This window comes from Aricia agestis, chromosome 11 (genome assembly GCF_905147365.1).
Source record: "Aricia agestis chromosome 11, ilAriAges1.1, whole genome shotgun sequence".
Taxonomy (NCBI): Eukaryota; Metazoa; Arthropoda; class Insecta; order Lepidoptera; family Lycaenidae; genus Aricia; species Aricia agestis.
The window spans coordinates 9,417,469-9,432,835 of record NC_056416.1 but is presented as its reverse complement, the minus strand read 5'-3'; the positions used below and the strand labels follow the sequence as shown (position 1 = coordinate 9,432,835).

Genomic DNA, 15,367 nt, shown 5'->3' with positions numbered 1-15,367 from the left:
TTCTATCTACAAAGTAAAACTTTGTTTATGATAAATTAAGTAATAAGTAGCTTATTGCTTTGGTGGTAAAAGTTTTGATTATATTTAATATTACGAAAATACTGATTGACAAATAATACGTTTTCTTGATTTACAGTCTCAAGAAAGTGAAGAAATTATAAAGTGGCAACATCGTAGTGTCATCCCTATCAAATCAATCTAAGAAAAAAAAGGATGACACTACGATGTTGCCACTTTTTAATTTCTTCACTTTCTTGACAGACTGCACTATATAAACCACAGACATAGATCAAGATAGATACCGCATGTCGCTCCATTTGTATGAAAACGAGCATGCCACTTTTTTACTACCTACTGTGACGTACCGATGATAAGAAACGTGTCCATTATCAAGGCCAAAGTTTCTATTTGAATTTCTACAGCTCAATACGGCACTTTTAGGCATTTTTTAAATTTCGACTGACGTCCGATTCCGATAGCAGACTAAAGAAAATACTTTCGAAAGAGGAGCATTGCTCGTCGTTTGGGAACGCAATATGGCACGCGAAGTACTATCAGAGAAGTTGATTCCTATGTAAATCGGGGACCTAAGTAGTTTGGTTGCGTTACGTCAAACCCAGCTGACAGATGACAATTAACATTGAATTGACATACTCGACCAAATAACGTTGGTCTGTCAATTGCATAGGAATCAACTTCCTCGATGGTACATACTAGTGTCCGACCGAAACTTATTTTTCAGCCGAAACCGAAACCGAACTTTCGGCCTAACTCTCAGTTTCAGCCGAAACCGAAACTGGGTAAAACATTCAAAATTACGATTATTTACTGAAATTTATTGATTTTTAACATAAATTACAACTTTTTATACTAAAGAAAAATTACCACATTGAATTTTTTACTTTTTGCGACATTCCTTAAAATAAAAAAAAAATTAATAATCTTAGACTCGAATACCTATGTTCCCTAAAAACTTTTTTGTACTATAATCCGTTCCTTTATCTACTAAAATCCGTTTTTATACGATTACAAGTAGGTGCGATTTCACCAAAGAAATTGAACGCACTTAGCGCACACTAAACTAGTTCTAAACGTATTTAAACACGTTTATACAGACAATTATGAGAATATTATAAAAACAATTTGAAAAAAAAACGAGATTTACATCCCCATAGGAACGCATTTAATGAGAACTAAGTTTTATAAAACGAAGATGTGTGATTGGTGAAATCCTCCCTTAGACATTAACGACGTACTACTGAAAACACAATCAATTGCAGTATATTATTTTTATGGGTAACATGGACACGACCACGGTCGAAGTTTAAAATGAAATTACTGAGCAAACTTGCAGTTGAAGTCACATTTTTTTTCTCCAGAAGGCGTTTTGCCACTAAACCTGAAAAATATACTGAGGGCCGCAAGAGTGAAGCTTAGGGGGAAGTGGGCTAGATAAGATTCTAGCAGGGTAGGAACGGTCTAAGAGATTGCGTGTCCATAGTTAAAAGCTAATTTTAAAAAATTAAATATAACGCGTGGAAAAGGAAAAGAGTGAGGCGTGATGATTGACTAATAAATCTCACAAGATATATCCTAATATATCCTATAATCTGACAGTCAAACAAAATTCTTAAGTAAATAAAGTTCACACACAATATTATAATCAATTTTTCATAGCATTTACTAAATCGCTTATTTGGGAAACATTGTTATATTGTTATATCATTATATTATGTAGCACGTAATTTGCTAATAGATATTTATATTAAACTAGCTGCCCCGGTGAACATCGTGTCACTTTAAAATCTTCCTTGGACTTCTACGAATATTTTAAGACTAAATAGATCCCAATCCATTCAATTCGTTCAGCCGTTTTCGAGTTTTAGCGTTACTACCACAATTGAAAATCCATTTTACATATATAGATAAGCCTGCGTTTGTCTTAGAAATAAAATTAAATAATATAATTTCGATAAAAATAAGTTTAGACATTAGACAATTTAATGAAAATAAAACGAAGTGTTAATTTCTGATTTGGGACTAATCTGGAACACAATATAATCTAAAAACTAAATGAATAGATGGTGGCGAACTGAGCCGGGTCCTCGCTGGCAAGCAAGCACGTCTAGTTAACTGTAAAGTTTAGCGAACGACGCATGAGTTTCGGCAGGGCCGAAAGTTTCGGCTATATTTTGGCCGAAACCGAAACTAAGGCCGAAACTAGATTTTTTGGCCGAAACTGGCCGAAACCGAAAGTTCGGTCGGTCACTAGTACATACAAATGCGGTATCTATCTTGATCTACGTCTGTGATAAAAACTCAAGATACTTAACGTGACTCAAATCTCGTATAATTTACCTATTATAAACTTGCGAGTAAGTCCAAAGATCGATTTATTTATATTTATTGGTACTCTTAGAAACTTACGTATAATGAAAAATCGCCACTTTCTTCGACCTACGGGCTACTCATAAAAATTCAACCTAAAGAGAAAGTCAATAAAGAAAATTTATTAAGTAAATTACGAATTTAAATAAACACTCGCGGCGGTCGCGAAAATCGAAAGTATGACCTTTACTCGAAACTCATGAATAGGTGACAAAAATATTTGTGAAAAAACCGCGAAATTACGCATACATTAACCATTATGAAAATTAATTAGCTTTCGAGTGATTTACATAGGTCGGAGTTTCGTTGACATGTTTACAATGGGTTAAAATTTGCGGGTCAAAATGTCACTGGTGTTCGTCGAAAGGGTTGGTGGTTACCTTGTCGTCGTCGGGGTACGAGTAGAGGCTATTCTGGGCTCCACTTATGGTCGGGACCGTCGGGAGGCCAACCGTGGTCATGGAGGCCAGGGCGGTATATTTTGCGGGGTCTTTGGGCGTTATATTTTTTCTGATGGTCGTGTAGGTGGGTGTGGCCTTGGCGGGCACGTCTCGTATTTTGGAGGCCGCTCTGTAGGTGTTGAACTCGTCGGGCGGCGGCGGCAGGGAGAACCCGTCGGACGTTATCTCTGACACCTCGTCGGATATTCCTTCGGCCTTCGACTTGTGACGCATTTTCCGCGGCATCGTGTAGAACGTGTTCATCTGGAATGTGATAGCATTACCTAAATTACGGAAACCCATTTTATGCTGCAAACTCATCACGTTTTTCTTATAAACAAATACATTGGTACCGTTCGTGTTGTATTATTTCGGGATTAAAAGAACAATTTGTGATAATTCAGAGACTTGGCAATTAAAATCTGTTTCGAAGAGTTTACATAAACAAGTTAAAACTATTCATGTATCAACGTGACGATTTTTGTCATTGCACACAATAATAATATAATACATAATGTATACTACATTACGTATTATAAATATTCAACACAATTAAAAGTTTATAATTATTTAGTTCATAATTCATTCAAGATATATTATCTCACCGGTCGCGGCACAGAGTAGCCGGTGTCAGGGGGTAGATGCATCACGAGGTGGTCGCACAGTGTATCCATGTCGCGCTTCCGGCTAATGTTCTGGAGCGAGTGGACCCTACACGCGGTATTGTGTCGGATCTCCCGACATTTGGGCTCGTCCTCATGCAGGTAGCGCGTCGAGTGGAACGACCCGGTTCGTCGGACGTCGAAGTTTCTAGACGGGTACTTGGCCATGGCCCGGCGGAAGGAGTCGGTGCGCCGCACGTTGCACTCGCTGGCGTCGTCGCTGTCGTTGCACGTGTCACAGTTGGACTCTGAAAGTACCAAAGAAATTTAAATCGAGACACAAGCAGTAAAATAACTGTAGCTTTTGAGCGAGCGACACAGAAGTGTCGCTCGCTCAAAAGCACGGAGAACCGTTACGGTGCGGTGCGTCGCCGGAATTTATCGTCGTTGACCAGCGGTGCATTATAATTTACTAGCGACCCGCCCCGGCGTCGCACGGGTATAAAATATATAGCCTGAACTGAAAAAAATGATTAAAATCGATAGCCTATGATCCTTCACGTGGTCTACTTCTTATCTGTGCCAAATAACATAAAAATTGCTCCAGTAGTTCGCGAGATAAGCCCTTTCAAATAATTTCCCCCGTTTTTTTCCGCATTCTCCTATTACTCTTAGCGTGATAAAATATAGCCTATAGCCTTCCTAAATAAATGGGCTATCTAACACTGAAAGAATCATCAAAATCAGTTGCGTAGTTTTAAAGATTAAAGGTAACAAAGGGACATGAGGGAAAAAAGCGACTTTGTTTTATAATAAGTATAGAGTATAGATTATAGAATAAGTAGACCAAATCTGCGGCATTACGACGCAAACAACACAATACAAGAAGTGGATAGCGCGGCGTGTCGTTCCTCTCCTACTTTATCTCCTGGGCCTGTAGACAAGTGGCAAAGCGCTAACGCTGACGCTAACGCTAGCGCTATAAAATGTATGCGATTTGACATAAGTCATTGCTTCGCTAGCGAATACTAATGTCAAATCCATACATTTTGTAGCGCTAGCGCTAGCGTTAGCGTTAGCGTTTTGCCACTTGTCTACAGGGGCTGTCCGACGTATCGCAATTCGCAACGCAATGAAGCAATGTTGCCTGTACGTATATATCATACATCAATGTATAAGCTATCATACTTTATTTTGTCCTTGTCTGTTACATTCGAAAATGCGCGTGATAGACGAAGACAAAACATTACATAGCGTTACCATTGTGTAACATTATTAGAAAGGAATTTTGAAAAGATACCGAAAGAATAACATGTTTGCGTACCGTCGGTGGTGTACGCACAGAGAGGCGGGTCGGGGCGGGGCGCGTCGGACGCTCGGTCGTGCGCGCACAACACGAGCCCGCACGCCGCCAGCGCCAGCAACGCCACGCCCCCGCACAGCGCCAGCGCCAGCGTCGTGATGTTTGTTACCGCGCTGATCGTGCTGTCCAGCTGACCTGCGGTAATTGTAATATTAAAATATAAAAAATATATTTAATTCAGATATGTTATAGTCTGTCAAAAAAGTTAAGAAATCAAAAAGTGGCAACATCGTAGTGCATCCCTTTTTTCTTAGATTAATTTGAAAGGGATGACACTACGATGTTGCCACTTTTTAATTTCTTCACTTTTTTGACAGACTATAGATCATATAAATAAATGTATGTACCTTTCTTAGGCACTCAGTTTCAATTCATTGAAATTCTAGACAACAGTTAAACGCGACTAAATCAATTTCCCATATTGCCGCTAAATTTAAAATAATTATGCAGTTACACATAGAACTTAGGTAGGTATGATTATAATTGAATATGATAGAGAAATGATGATTTATCGAATTGGAATCTAGTATTAGATAGACACGCTAGGCTAAAATATCATGTCAATTATTGTTAGTCAACGATGGTCATTTATAAAGTAAAACTCGTTTTGACTAGAGGTGGGTCAACTCAGAGTTCTAGTCTCAGGTCAGTTACATTTTTGCGACTATTCGTAATACGTCTTTAATGTATATGTACTTTGTGTACTAAAAAACTTATACAATCTATAAGATGCAAAATACTAGAACTACTAAGTAATATCTAGAGCAGCTATCCCCAACCTGCGGCGCCACATGCGGTCCGCCGCGCCGGTACTTTACCTGTGGCCCGCGTGACGTTAAACATTTTGATATTCACGCCTACCAGCAAATGAATGTATGTAAGGTCGCTGTGAAAGTCGCATTTTTTTTTTTACTTTGAAACTGTTATTTTTAAACCAAAAAAAATTATGTTGCGGCCCGCGACACCAAGATCAAAAACATGTTTGTAGCCCGTATGAAAAAAGGTTGGGGACCACTGACCTAGAGCTTCATCAACGATGTTGTCCAGATCAATCTCCACGCTAGGGCTGCTGCCCTTGTCGTTGAAGGCGCTGATCACAAACTTGTACTTGTCCAATTTCGGTTCGGGGATCATGAATCTGGCTTCCACGCTCACTATCGACATCACAGGTTCTTCTGAGTCCAAGGAGTTCACGGTAAATTTGAATTTCTGAAACAAAAAAATATGGTGATTTCCTAAGAACAATAAGATACAAGGTCATGTTCGTCATCTGAAACTTTCTTTGGTCTTCGCGGTTCCCTAAAATTATATGATGTGTTGTAGAAATCTGAACCATGATTTGGTCCAAAGAAAATGTTTTGCTGGACGCAGATTAAAGGATTTAAGGACGCACATTTTTTCTGCATAATATTAAGGACTTACTGCGTCATATCTTAGGACCTAAGTACATCAATTTATGATTAAATTCTTAAATATTACAGACATTAATATTTTACGTACGTTACGTACACAAAATGTTTCCATTCACATCCTAATCCCTCTATCGAGGTCGTTAGTCGGCACACAACATAATCAGTTACTAGTTAGATTAAGGTTCACAAAAAACGTGACTACGAATACATTTTATTTCCGTTCGTAAATCATACAATTTAATTTGTGTGTCGATACCGTGGCACGAATACCGGCTGTCGCAATAATTATAGATAGCTGTGCGAATATTTTAAGTAGTGATAATACTTTAGGATGTGTACGTGTTCATGGTAGAGAGTTAACTGTGAAAGTAGCAGCTCTGAAAGACGAAATTTTTTTTTCACTTTTGTATGGGCAAGGACCCGAGCGTCACGACTTTCCCCATATAAGTGAAAAAAAATGTTGGTCTTTCAGCGCTGCTACTTTCACAGTGAGCTCTCTATAAGGAACACGTACACACCCTGTATATTATGGCCACTGTAAGCTAACCTCGTTAGGCTCGTTATTCAAAAAACCGTACCTACAGTGATCTTAAGTGAAAATAACAGTACCAAACATATAATCATCCTTTCAAACTTTCACACATCCCATGGTTGCACCTGAGGCATTCCCCCATCGTGGCCCTCCTCGCAGGTGACCGTGATCTCCTTGTCCACGTTCTTGATGGCCACGCAGTCTGTGGGCGGGCGCGGCGCGGTCTCGTCCGTCACCAGGAACCCGCACCTCCTCCGCGGCTGCTCGCTGACAACGCCATTCAGACCCCAGCAGTATATGAGAGCTGAAATATATAGTTTGTAATGTCTATATTATAATTAACTTAGTTAGGTACAGGTATACTAATAAAAATATTTCAAGAAAGGCTGTTTTCGCCGACTTAATCTTTATGATGAATGGCAGTGTATGGCCTTTATAAAATATTAAAGAAAAAAAAAATCAAAATAAACGCTTTTTTGCAGATGTTTTATACCTACAAATACAATGTTTTGACCCTGTCTGATACGATCAATTTTTATTTATGTACTATCAGAGAAGTTGATTCATAGCCAGATGGCGGACCAGCTTAATTTGGTCGCGTTATGACTTATGTCAAACCGAGTCTACAGATCGCAACTAACATTGAATTGAAATAGCCCGTCCAATTCACGTAGGCCCATCATCTGCCTATGAATCAATTTCACCGATGGTACAATAATGGCAAAATTCCCTGTTTAATTTTTTTATGTTTCCATGCTATCAGTTTTATAATATGCTGTTAGCACTGAAAGCAAGTATTTGCATATAAAAAAGTGACTGCAACGACGGTTAAGGTTGGGTTGCACCAGAGGCGTGGTTAAAGTTAAAGTTATGGTTATAGTTAAGGCTAACTTTAACTTTAACCTTAACTTTGACCCGAGAAATTGACAGATGACAGCTGGTCCAACAAGGTTATAAATGAACGTGGGCGGGGGCGCTGCTGGTTAAGGAGAACTATCAAAAATGGCGTTTTTGTATGATGACAGCTTAGTTCCTTTTTTCGCGAGCGTCGAGCTCTATGATTATGGTTAAATATGGCGTCTTGATGGCGTCCATTTTTAACTTTAACCAAAGATTTGACATTTTGCATTGTAGTTAAGGTTATAGTAATTAAAGTTACAGTTATAGTTAAAGTTAGTTGGTGCAACCCAACCTTAGTAGTTACTAGCCTAGGCTTCATCAACAACATACCATGTCACAGAGACACTTTCTCATTTATTATTAGTATATATTACCTGAACTCCCATTAGTCCTTTGATACATTAAGGTAGAGTCCATAGTCTCCAGAGTAACCGACTGGTTGTTCTTCAGCTTGGCGCCGTCCACCTGCGTGACGATCATCCAGTGGTAGAGGCTGGGTGCCGGGTTGCCGGTCACTCTACACGTGAGGTTGACGCACTCGTTCTCACCCACACCGTATTCTAGAACCGTGTCGTCCTCGCAATATGGCGGATCTATGAAGATTTTTTCAAAGCTTTATAAGATAATTATTTATTTTTCACGTGACGCTTGATTAATGTCCTTAATTCAGTTCTATATGTTTATTATGTTAGAGTAAGATCCCGCGAAGGCCAGACCTTGCTTCGTTTCGTAAAACTGAAAGTCTACCCGACCTTCGAGAAGGAGTATCTAAAGCTCAATTTCATAACTTATATTCTTCGCGGTAAGTGGATGAATCTCGTCTTCCAGTGCCGGACATTTTTGACAGTTGTTTCCCACTGCTAGACACCCTCAAAGTCTAATATTTTAAGAGGATATACCAAGGGCGAGAGAAATTGAAAATAGGTATTTGAAAATGTATTGCTGTCTCACCAATCTCAAGTCTCCCACCAGTGGTGTTCCTAACGGCTATATTTTCATAACACGCTATATGGAATATGCTACATTTTTCAAACGCGCTAGTTTTGACGCTACGAATGAAATCTCGATTCTTTCAAGCGCGCTAGTTCATTCATTATAACGTAGCGTCTAAACTCGCGCGCTCGAAATCTTCATTCATTCAAGCGCGCTAGTTTTGTCGCTACGTTATAACGATCGTTCGTTATAACGTAGCGTCAAAACTCGCGCGCTCGAAATCTCCATTCTTTCAAGCGCGCTTGTTTTGACGCTACGTTATAGCGATCTTCGTTATAATGTGGCGTCAAAACTCGCGCGCTCGAAATCTCTTTTCTTTTAAGCGCGCTAGTTTTGACGCTACGTTATAACGAATGAAATCTCGATTGGACGCGTTGTAAAGTTTACCGACGTTATTGAAATTCTTTCGTTATGTTAAGTATAACAATATGATGATGCGTAACGTCTACAATTTATTATAACGCGGTGAGTTACTTATAATATAACGTGTTTGTTAGATACTTACTTATTATTTTGAATTCACCGAAATCACAAATCACAATGAAACGACACGACAACGATCGAACGAAAATCGCGCGCGATCGGCAGCGCGGGCGGCGCCGCGCTAGGTCAGTGACCGCGCGGTACGTTATAACGTAGCGTCTTATGCAGAGATTTATAGCGCGCGCTATTCGTTGCGAAGAACTAGCGCGCTATTTTCAGCGATACGTTATATTAACCACCACTATCTCCCACCGCAGAGCGCGATAGAGACAACACGACAAAAGTTCTAATATAAAAGAACAGAAAATCTTCGATTCGTTGCCCGCTGATTCCTTCTCCAAAACTTAACCGATTTAAGTACTTTTTACCGACTTCCAAAAAGGAGGAGGTTATTTCATTAAGAATTAAAGCAAGGCTTGAGCTGTGTTCCTATGTTTTATTTTTTTTGTATATTTTAGCCAGTTTTGTTTTCTGGGTGTTTGAACATAGTGGAAAATCTGGCCATTTTTTTGGGTCTTATCTTTTTTAATAATAAAATTATGAAAAAAAGGAAAACAGGAATATGCTAATAATAGTGGCCATAGATATTCAGGAAAAAATCATAACTCTACCAGAATTATCCAGGGAGGAAACAGGGGACAACGTTTGTATGGAAAAACGGCGGTGTGGACTCCTCTTAAGAAAGTTTAAGGGTGGGAAGCAACTGTCAAAAATGTCCGGCACTGGAAGACGAGATTCCTCCACTTACCGCGAAGAATATTAGTTATGAAATTGAGCTTTCCTCATTCTCGAAGGTCACGTAGACCTTCAGAACTGGATACCTCCTAAAGTGACTGCGACTGAAGCTCCATAGTTGCTGGTAGTTTGTACCTCTGTAAAGGTCACAAACAGGTAAACTTTCAGGTTAACGAAACGAAGGAAGGTCTGGCACTCGCGGGCTCTTGGTCCATATAATATTTTAAAGTTCATCTAAAACGTCAATATCAAAAATCATAAGTGTAAGACAATATTAGGCTTATCTAACGCCGCTTGCACAGTGAACACAGCTATAGAACGAGATTCAAAATAACTAATCATTATTATTATCGTATAAAACAGGCGTCGCATCGATGTGCAAACAGGCTTAAGGCACAGAATACACTAGGGACCTGTTTCAGCACTTTCTGATAAAGTGCCGAATAGGCTATTCACAACTTTTTCACAGATTATTCATACTTGACCTGTCAAGTTAATTGGCGGATAGCCTATTCGTTCGTCACTTATCAGGAAGTGGTGAAACAGACCCTTAAGATAAAAAAATAACTCACAGGTAACCTGTAAATCAACAGGCTCGCTGTAGGAGGATCCCTCGTCGTTGGTAGCGGCACATACATAGTCGCCCGTCTCTTGTTCTGTCACGTTGGTCAGCTTCAGGCTATGTTGTATGGAGTTCTCTACACCGTCGGCGCTTTGTATTACCATATCATCCTGGAAAGAATTTACTATTAAGTCAGAGCTATTACAATTGGGCTTTGTTCAGTGCTCTTATATGAACGTTCAGAAAATTGATTCATAGCTAGCTAATGGACATTGGACAGTGGTGGTGACAATAGTGGTGATCTGACAGCTCGGCTAGATCCGCTATCTGCCTATGAAACAATTTATTTGACAGTACTTACGAATAGGTGTTAAAAAAGAGTAAAGACCACATTAAACATTTACACATGACGAGACAATATGCGACGCGATGCTTTTTTTAGATGAGTTATTCAAAACTGAACTTTATGCTAAAGTAGATACCTACTAGATACACATGGGATTGACAAGCCTGAGATATTGGGCGGCCTGTTCCAATTATTATAGCTTATTTAAAAAATACATCGCACCCCCTCTTTAAGTTGCAATTTGAACTGAGCCTGGCGGCTGGCTTACCTTGTGAAACCATATCAGTTGATAGACAGGCGGGTTGGCCTGCACGCTACAGTTCAGCACCACGGTAGAGCCCTTCACCACGGCGATGGTGGCGTTCTCTATCTCTTGCTCGGCTACTGCTGCCACTATCTTTAACACCGGTGGGTCTGAAAAGGTGACACATCCATTCATACTAATAAGTAATATTATTTATTTTATTTACAAATGCTTATTCTATGTAAGATGATTTTTGTATTTGTAAGTAAATTGAATTAGGTATATTTTTTGTGCCCGTGTGCTAGATGGGCAGATGAGATAGTCGCGACAGCTGGACCAAGATGGTTAACAACCATGGCGGTTGTTAACCATCTTGAACAGAGATGACATGGCATTCTTTGGAGGCTTTTACCCGAAGGGGGTCCGTAGTCCATACAAGCCTAAAGAATCCTTTATATTGTAATCTCAAAAATGTATTAACTTGTATGGAATTAAATAAAGCTTTATTATTAAGTATTATTTATTATTATTATATTTTTTGTAGCATTTTTTCGATATGGATTGGTTGGGTAGTCGTCGTCGCATTACTGAACATGGCCATGGCACCTTTAATGCCGCAACATGGAGTTCTACAAACACTACTGCATATTGATAATCGTATAATGAAGACTGAAATACTCAACTTCTTATGAATCCACATTCCGTACTAATATTATAAATGCGAAAGTGTGTCTGTCTGTCTGTTCCTCTTCACGTTTAAACCGCTGAACCGATTTTGCAGAAATTTCGTATGGAGATACTTTGAGTTCCGGGAAGAGACATAGAATACCCTTTATCCCGGACAATGTACGGTTCCCGTACGATTTTAGTGCAATCTAGTAGCGAGCGTCATCTAGTATAATATATATAACTAGCTGTCAGGGCAAACATGGGGCAAACGTTGTTTTCTCATATAAAGTATTTCGCCCATATTATTTTATTGAAGTGACTAAGTACGGCACCATGGCAACGTCCATTGCTATCCCGTCGCACAAACAGGAGGAGGAGGTTTCGGAGGAGTAGTGAGTACGGTAAACATTTTGACACGAGAATTTTATATATAAGATATAATATTATTGTAATGATATGAGTTCACAGTTTCTCACGCACTTAAACGTCATTCAAATGACTGTCCTTAAACAGCATCAAACGATGTTTACCGGCGAAGTCAACTGCGAGGTCAACCGCGGTACAATACCTCTACTCTCTACCGTATTAGCTGAATACCGTAATAGTGAAAGTATAACTCGTAAACTTTTACTACCTATTTTTAATATTTTACGTCATGCAAAAAATACCCTTCGTGCATGAGAGTAGTAGTAGATACTTAAAATTATTACACTCCTTTTTTATCGCTTTTCTACCTGTCAGGCAAAAAGAGAAACGAAGGAACGTTCGATCACTGTCTTGTGGGTCAATATTTGATTTGCAACGATCATTACCTACTCTGCAATATCGATTAATTAAGATTTAATTTCGGCACGATTACTACATGAATCAATAGTTGCTTACATACTGTGTGCAACTAACTTGTTGTCGTATTATTATGTCTACATTTTTCTTCATGAGAAGACAGAAAAACTTAACTCTGGGGCCTGATTTTTGTACCACGAATCTCAGTTCGATTTACTAGAATTTACGCTTGCGGCTTGCCTCAAAACGTGAGCGCCACCATGCTGCCGAAACCAAATAAGTTTCATAGTAGTACTTAGTTAAAATTGATCTGTGGCTTGTAAAACGGACTACCGGAAATCTGACTGTTTTATTACACCGATGACCAAGCCAAGTTTGTTTTAATGGTGATTATATTTAAATATCCACATCCCTTGAAATCTAATCAATAACGAACCTAGTTAAGAGAGTAATTACAGTACCATTTTCACCATAGCTTGTTACTGATAATGGTCCACTCTCTTTCACTCTTCATTATGCAAGAAAGGCATACATAAGGCTTTTGACAAACGATTAACTGTTAACAGGCGTTGATGGGCATAATTTGGGATTAGGTAAGGGCTTGGGCCGTGCAGCGCCTGCATGATCTCATGTCGGTGCTTGGGCGGGACCTCTCGCTCTCGAGCATGGTTCGCTGCATGCTCGAGAGCGATGAGGCCTGGCAGGCGGCAGTCTCTTTCTGCGAGAGGACGCGGAGCGGAACAGAGAGGATGATCCAACCTCCGTTCCTCTCCGCCAACGTAGGACGGGAGTGCGGGAGGCATCGTTACGCGAACCTCCAAACTTCCGTCTGATCCGCCCCGGATTAGACGGAAGTCGCTCCGGGCAAGGATGGGAACCTGCCCGGCTTAGCTAGTCCCGGCGCCGAGGGGAATGCTTCAGTTTGCCGAAGCGTTCCCTTATATTGGTGGAAGTCCGGTCCCTTTTGAGGAAGACCGGCCGCTCGTAGAGGGAGTCCTGTGTATCCATCCCTCCGTGTACGGCTGAAGGCCGCAGGTGGTTTGAGTGGGAACAGGTAAAAGCGGCCGCGACATTGATGTACCTAGTTACATCGAAACGATCTATCGTATAGAAATTAGCAGTTGGGGGTTTCTTATATTTGTTTTTGAAAACAGAGTGCTTACTCAAAATGTGTTCGCTAGTTTCGATTACAAAGTAAGATGTCAAAAATGTATCGGGTTTGCTATCGAAACTAGGCAACTTTGATTAAACACTCAGGTTGATTTTTGCGATGGATTGAAACAATCGATCGCAAATGAGTAGCCACCTTTAGCGACACATATAGAACAATTAGATTTAGCTCAACTATAGCTTACTAAAGCTGTCAAAGGACCGGAAATTAATCATTTTATGCTCCATGTTATATATTTATGGTCAAGTTATGTTTTATGAGTATCTAATTAAAGTCAATTTAAACCTAAAGTCGAAACCTAATTAAAATGTGAAAGTGCTATTGAAAGTGACACATGGTTGATGATTTTTTTAAGTGTGTCATCTCGTTATTGGCCCCAGAGCTACCATAACATTTACCTACATGTAAGCGACGTTTATCTCCACTAATGCACATTCTCGCATTTCCGCACGCACGCTTTGCGTGACGCGACGTTCCGAAACTTCTTTAGCCTAAAGCAGTCTTTACTTGATTTCTTTCGCATTTTCTTGTGTGGTCAAGAAAGATCCCATAGGGTTTACACTTTACAATTTTTTTTACCTAAGTACCAACATTATTTATTATTTTTATTACCAGCATTATTTTTTTACCAACACTGCATTGTTTTTCGTTCAAGCGATTGCATAATTCAACAACAATATTTTAAAGCCACAAAAAGCCAGAAGAAATACTTTAATTATTTTCCTGTTAGGCTAGGTTAGGTCACATAACTTGTTTGTAGCTATATCAACTTGTCTGACATAATATAAGTAAGTACATCTCGACTAACATTTAGCTATTACAAGACTAACATTTGTACGGTAAAATAAATTGATTCATAGGCAGATGGTGGACTGACGCGTTGTCTTGTTATGTGAATCCAATGTTAATCGTGATCCGCTGGGTTTGATATGGGTTTTCAAACGTGGGAATGCCATGGTTCGGCACGAATGGGCCGGCTCGACCGGAGAAATACCACGTTCTCACAGAAAACCGGCGTAAAACAGCGCTTGCGCTGTGTTTCGCCGAGTGAGTGAGTTTACCGGAAGCCCAATCCCCTACCCTATTCCCTTCCCTTCCCATCCCTACCCACTATTTCCCTATTCCCTTCCCTTCCCATCCCCACCCACTATTTCCCTATTCCCTTTTAAAAGGTCGGCAACGCTCCTGTAGCTCTTCTGATGCTGCGAGTGTCCATGGGCGACGGAAGTTGCTTTCCATCAGATGACCCGTTTGCTCGTTTGCCCCCTTATTTCATAAAAAAAAAGTATATATAACGCGACCAAATTACGTGGGTCCGCCATGTGACTAGAATTAACTCCCCCTGATAGTACCTTATGGCTTGATTACACATACCGAGTAGAGTGGCGAGTAGTGGCGAGTGTAACTTACACAGCACAGTGAGCGGTTGACTGACAGCGCAGTGCACCTTGTCGACGTCGCGATCCTGCGCAGGCGCACAGCAAGTCAGCTGGGACTCGTCGTATTCGTACGTCACCGCCAGACGAACCTCGCTCACCACCAGCTGCTGGGACGGCTCCATCTGAGGACCATGAAACATTTTGCTCAGTAAGGACAATAAAGGATATAGCTGCAGAAGTTAGGTATATAATCATAACTTTATCGTAAGCAAGACCTCAGTCTCTTTCTTCTTTTTAATTAGGTATCTACTAATAGTATCTACCTGAGGGCCTAGACAAGCGGCAAGCGATTATTGTAAACGCTA

The 15,367-nt window shown here is 40.1% G+C and overlaps 1 protein-coding gene across 2 annotated transcripts in view; it reads right to left on the bottom strand.

The window, feature by feature from the left end:
• Positions 1-2,296: 2,296 nt before the first annotated feature.
• LOC121731619 (nephrin-like) overlaps positions 2,297-15,367 on the bottom strand; it is a 35,375-nt gene continuing 22,304 nt past the window's right edge. For both annotated transcript variants that reach the window (XM_042121138.1, XM_042121139.1), the window contains exons 7-15: positions 15,034-15,184; positions 11,025-11,170; positions 10,421-10,580; positions 8,012-8,230; positions 6,863-7,041; positions 5,813-6,002; positions 4,755-4,928; positions 3,434-3,738; positions 2,297-3,092 (exon numbers count right to left, since the gene is read on the bottom strand). In XM_042121138.1, the coding sequence (XP_041977072.1) occupies positions 2,736-3,092; positions 3,434-3,738; positions 4,755-4,928; positions 5,813-6,002; positions 6,863-7,041; positions 8,012-8,230; positions 10,421-10,580; positions 11,025-11,170; positions 15,034-15,184 (1,881 nt within the window). In that variant the 3' untranslated portion in view covers positions 2,297-2,735. The remainder of the gene's footprint in view (positions 3,093-3,433; positions 3,739-4,754; positions 4,929-5,812; positions 6,003-6,862; positions 7,042-8,011; positions 8,231-10,420; positions 10,581-11,024; positions 11,171-15,033; positions 15,185-15,367) is intronic.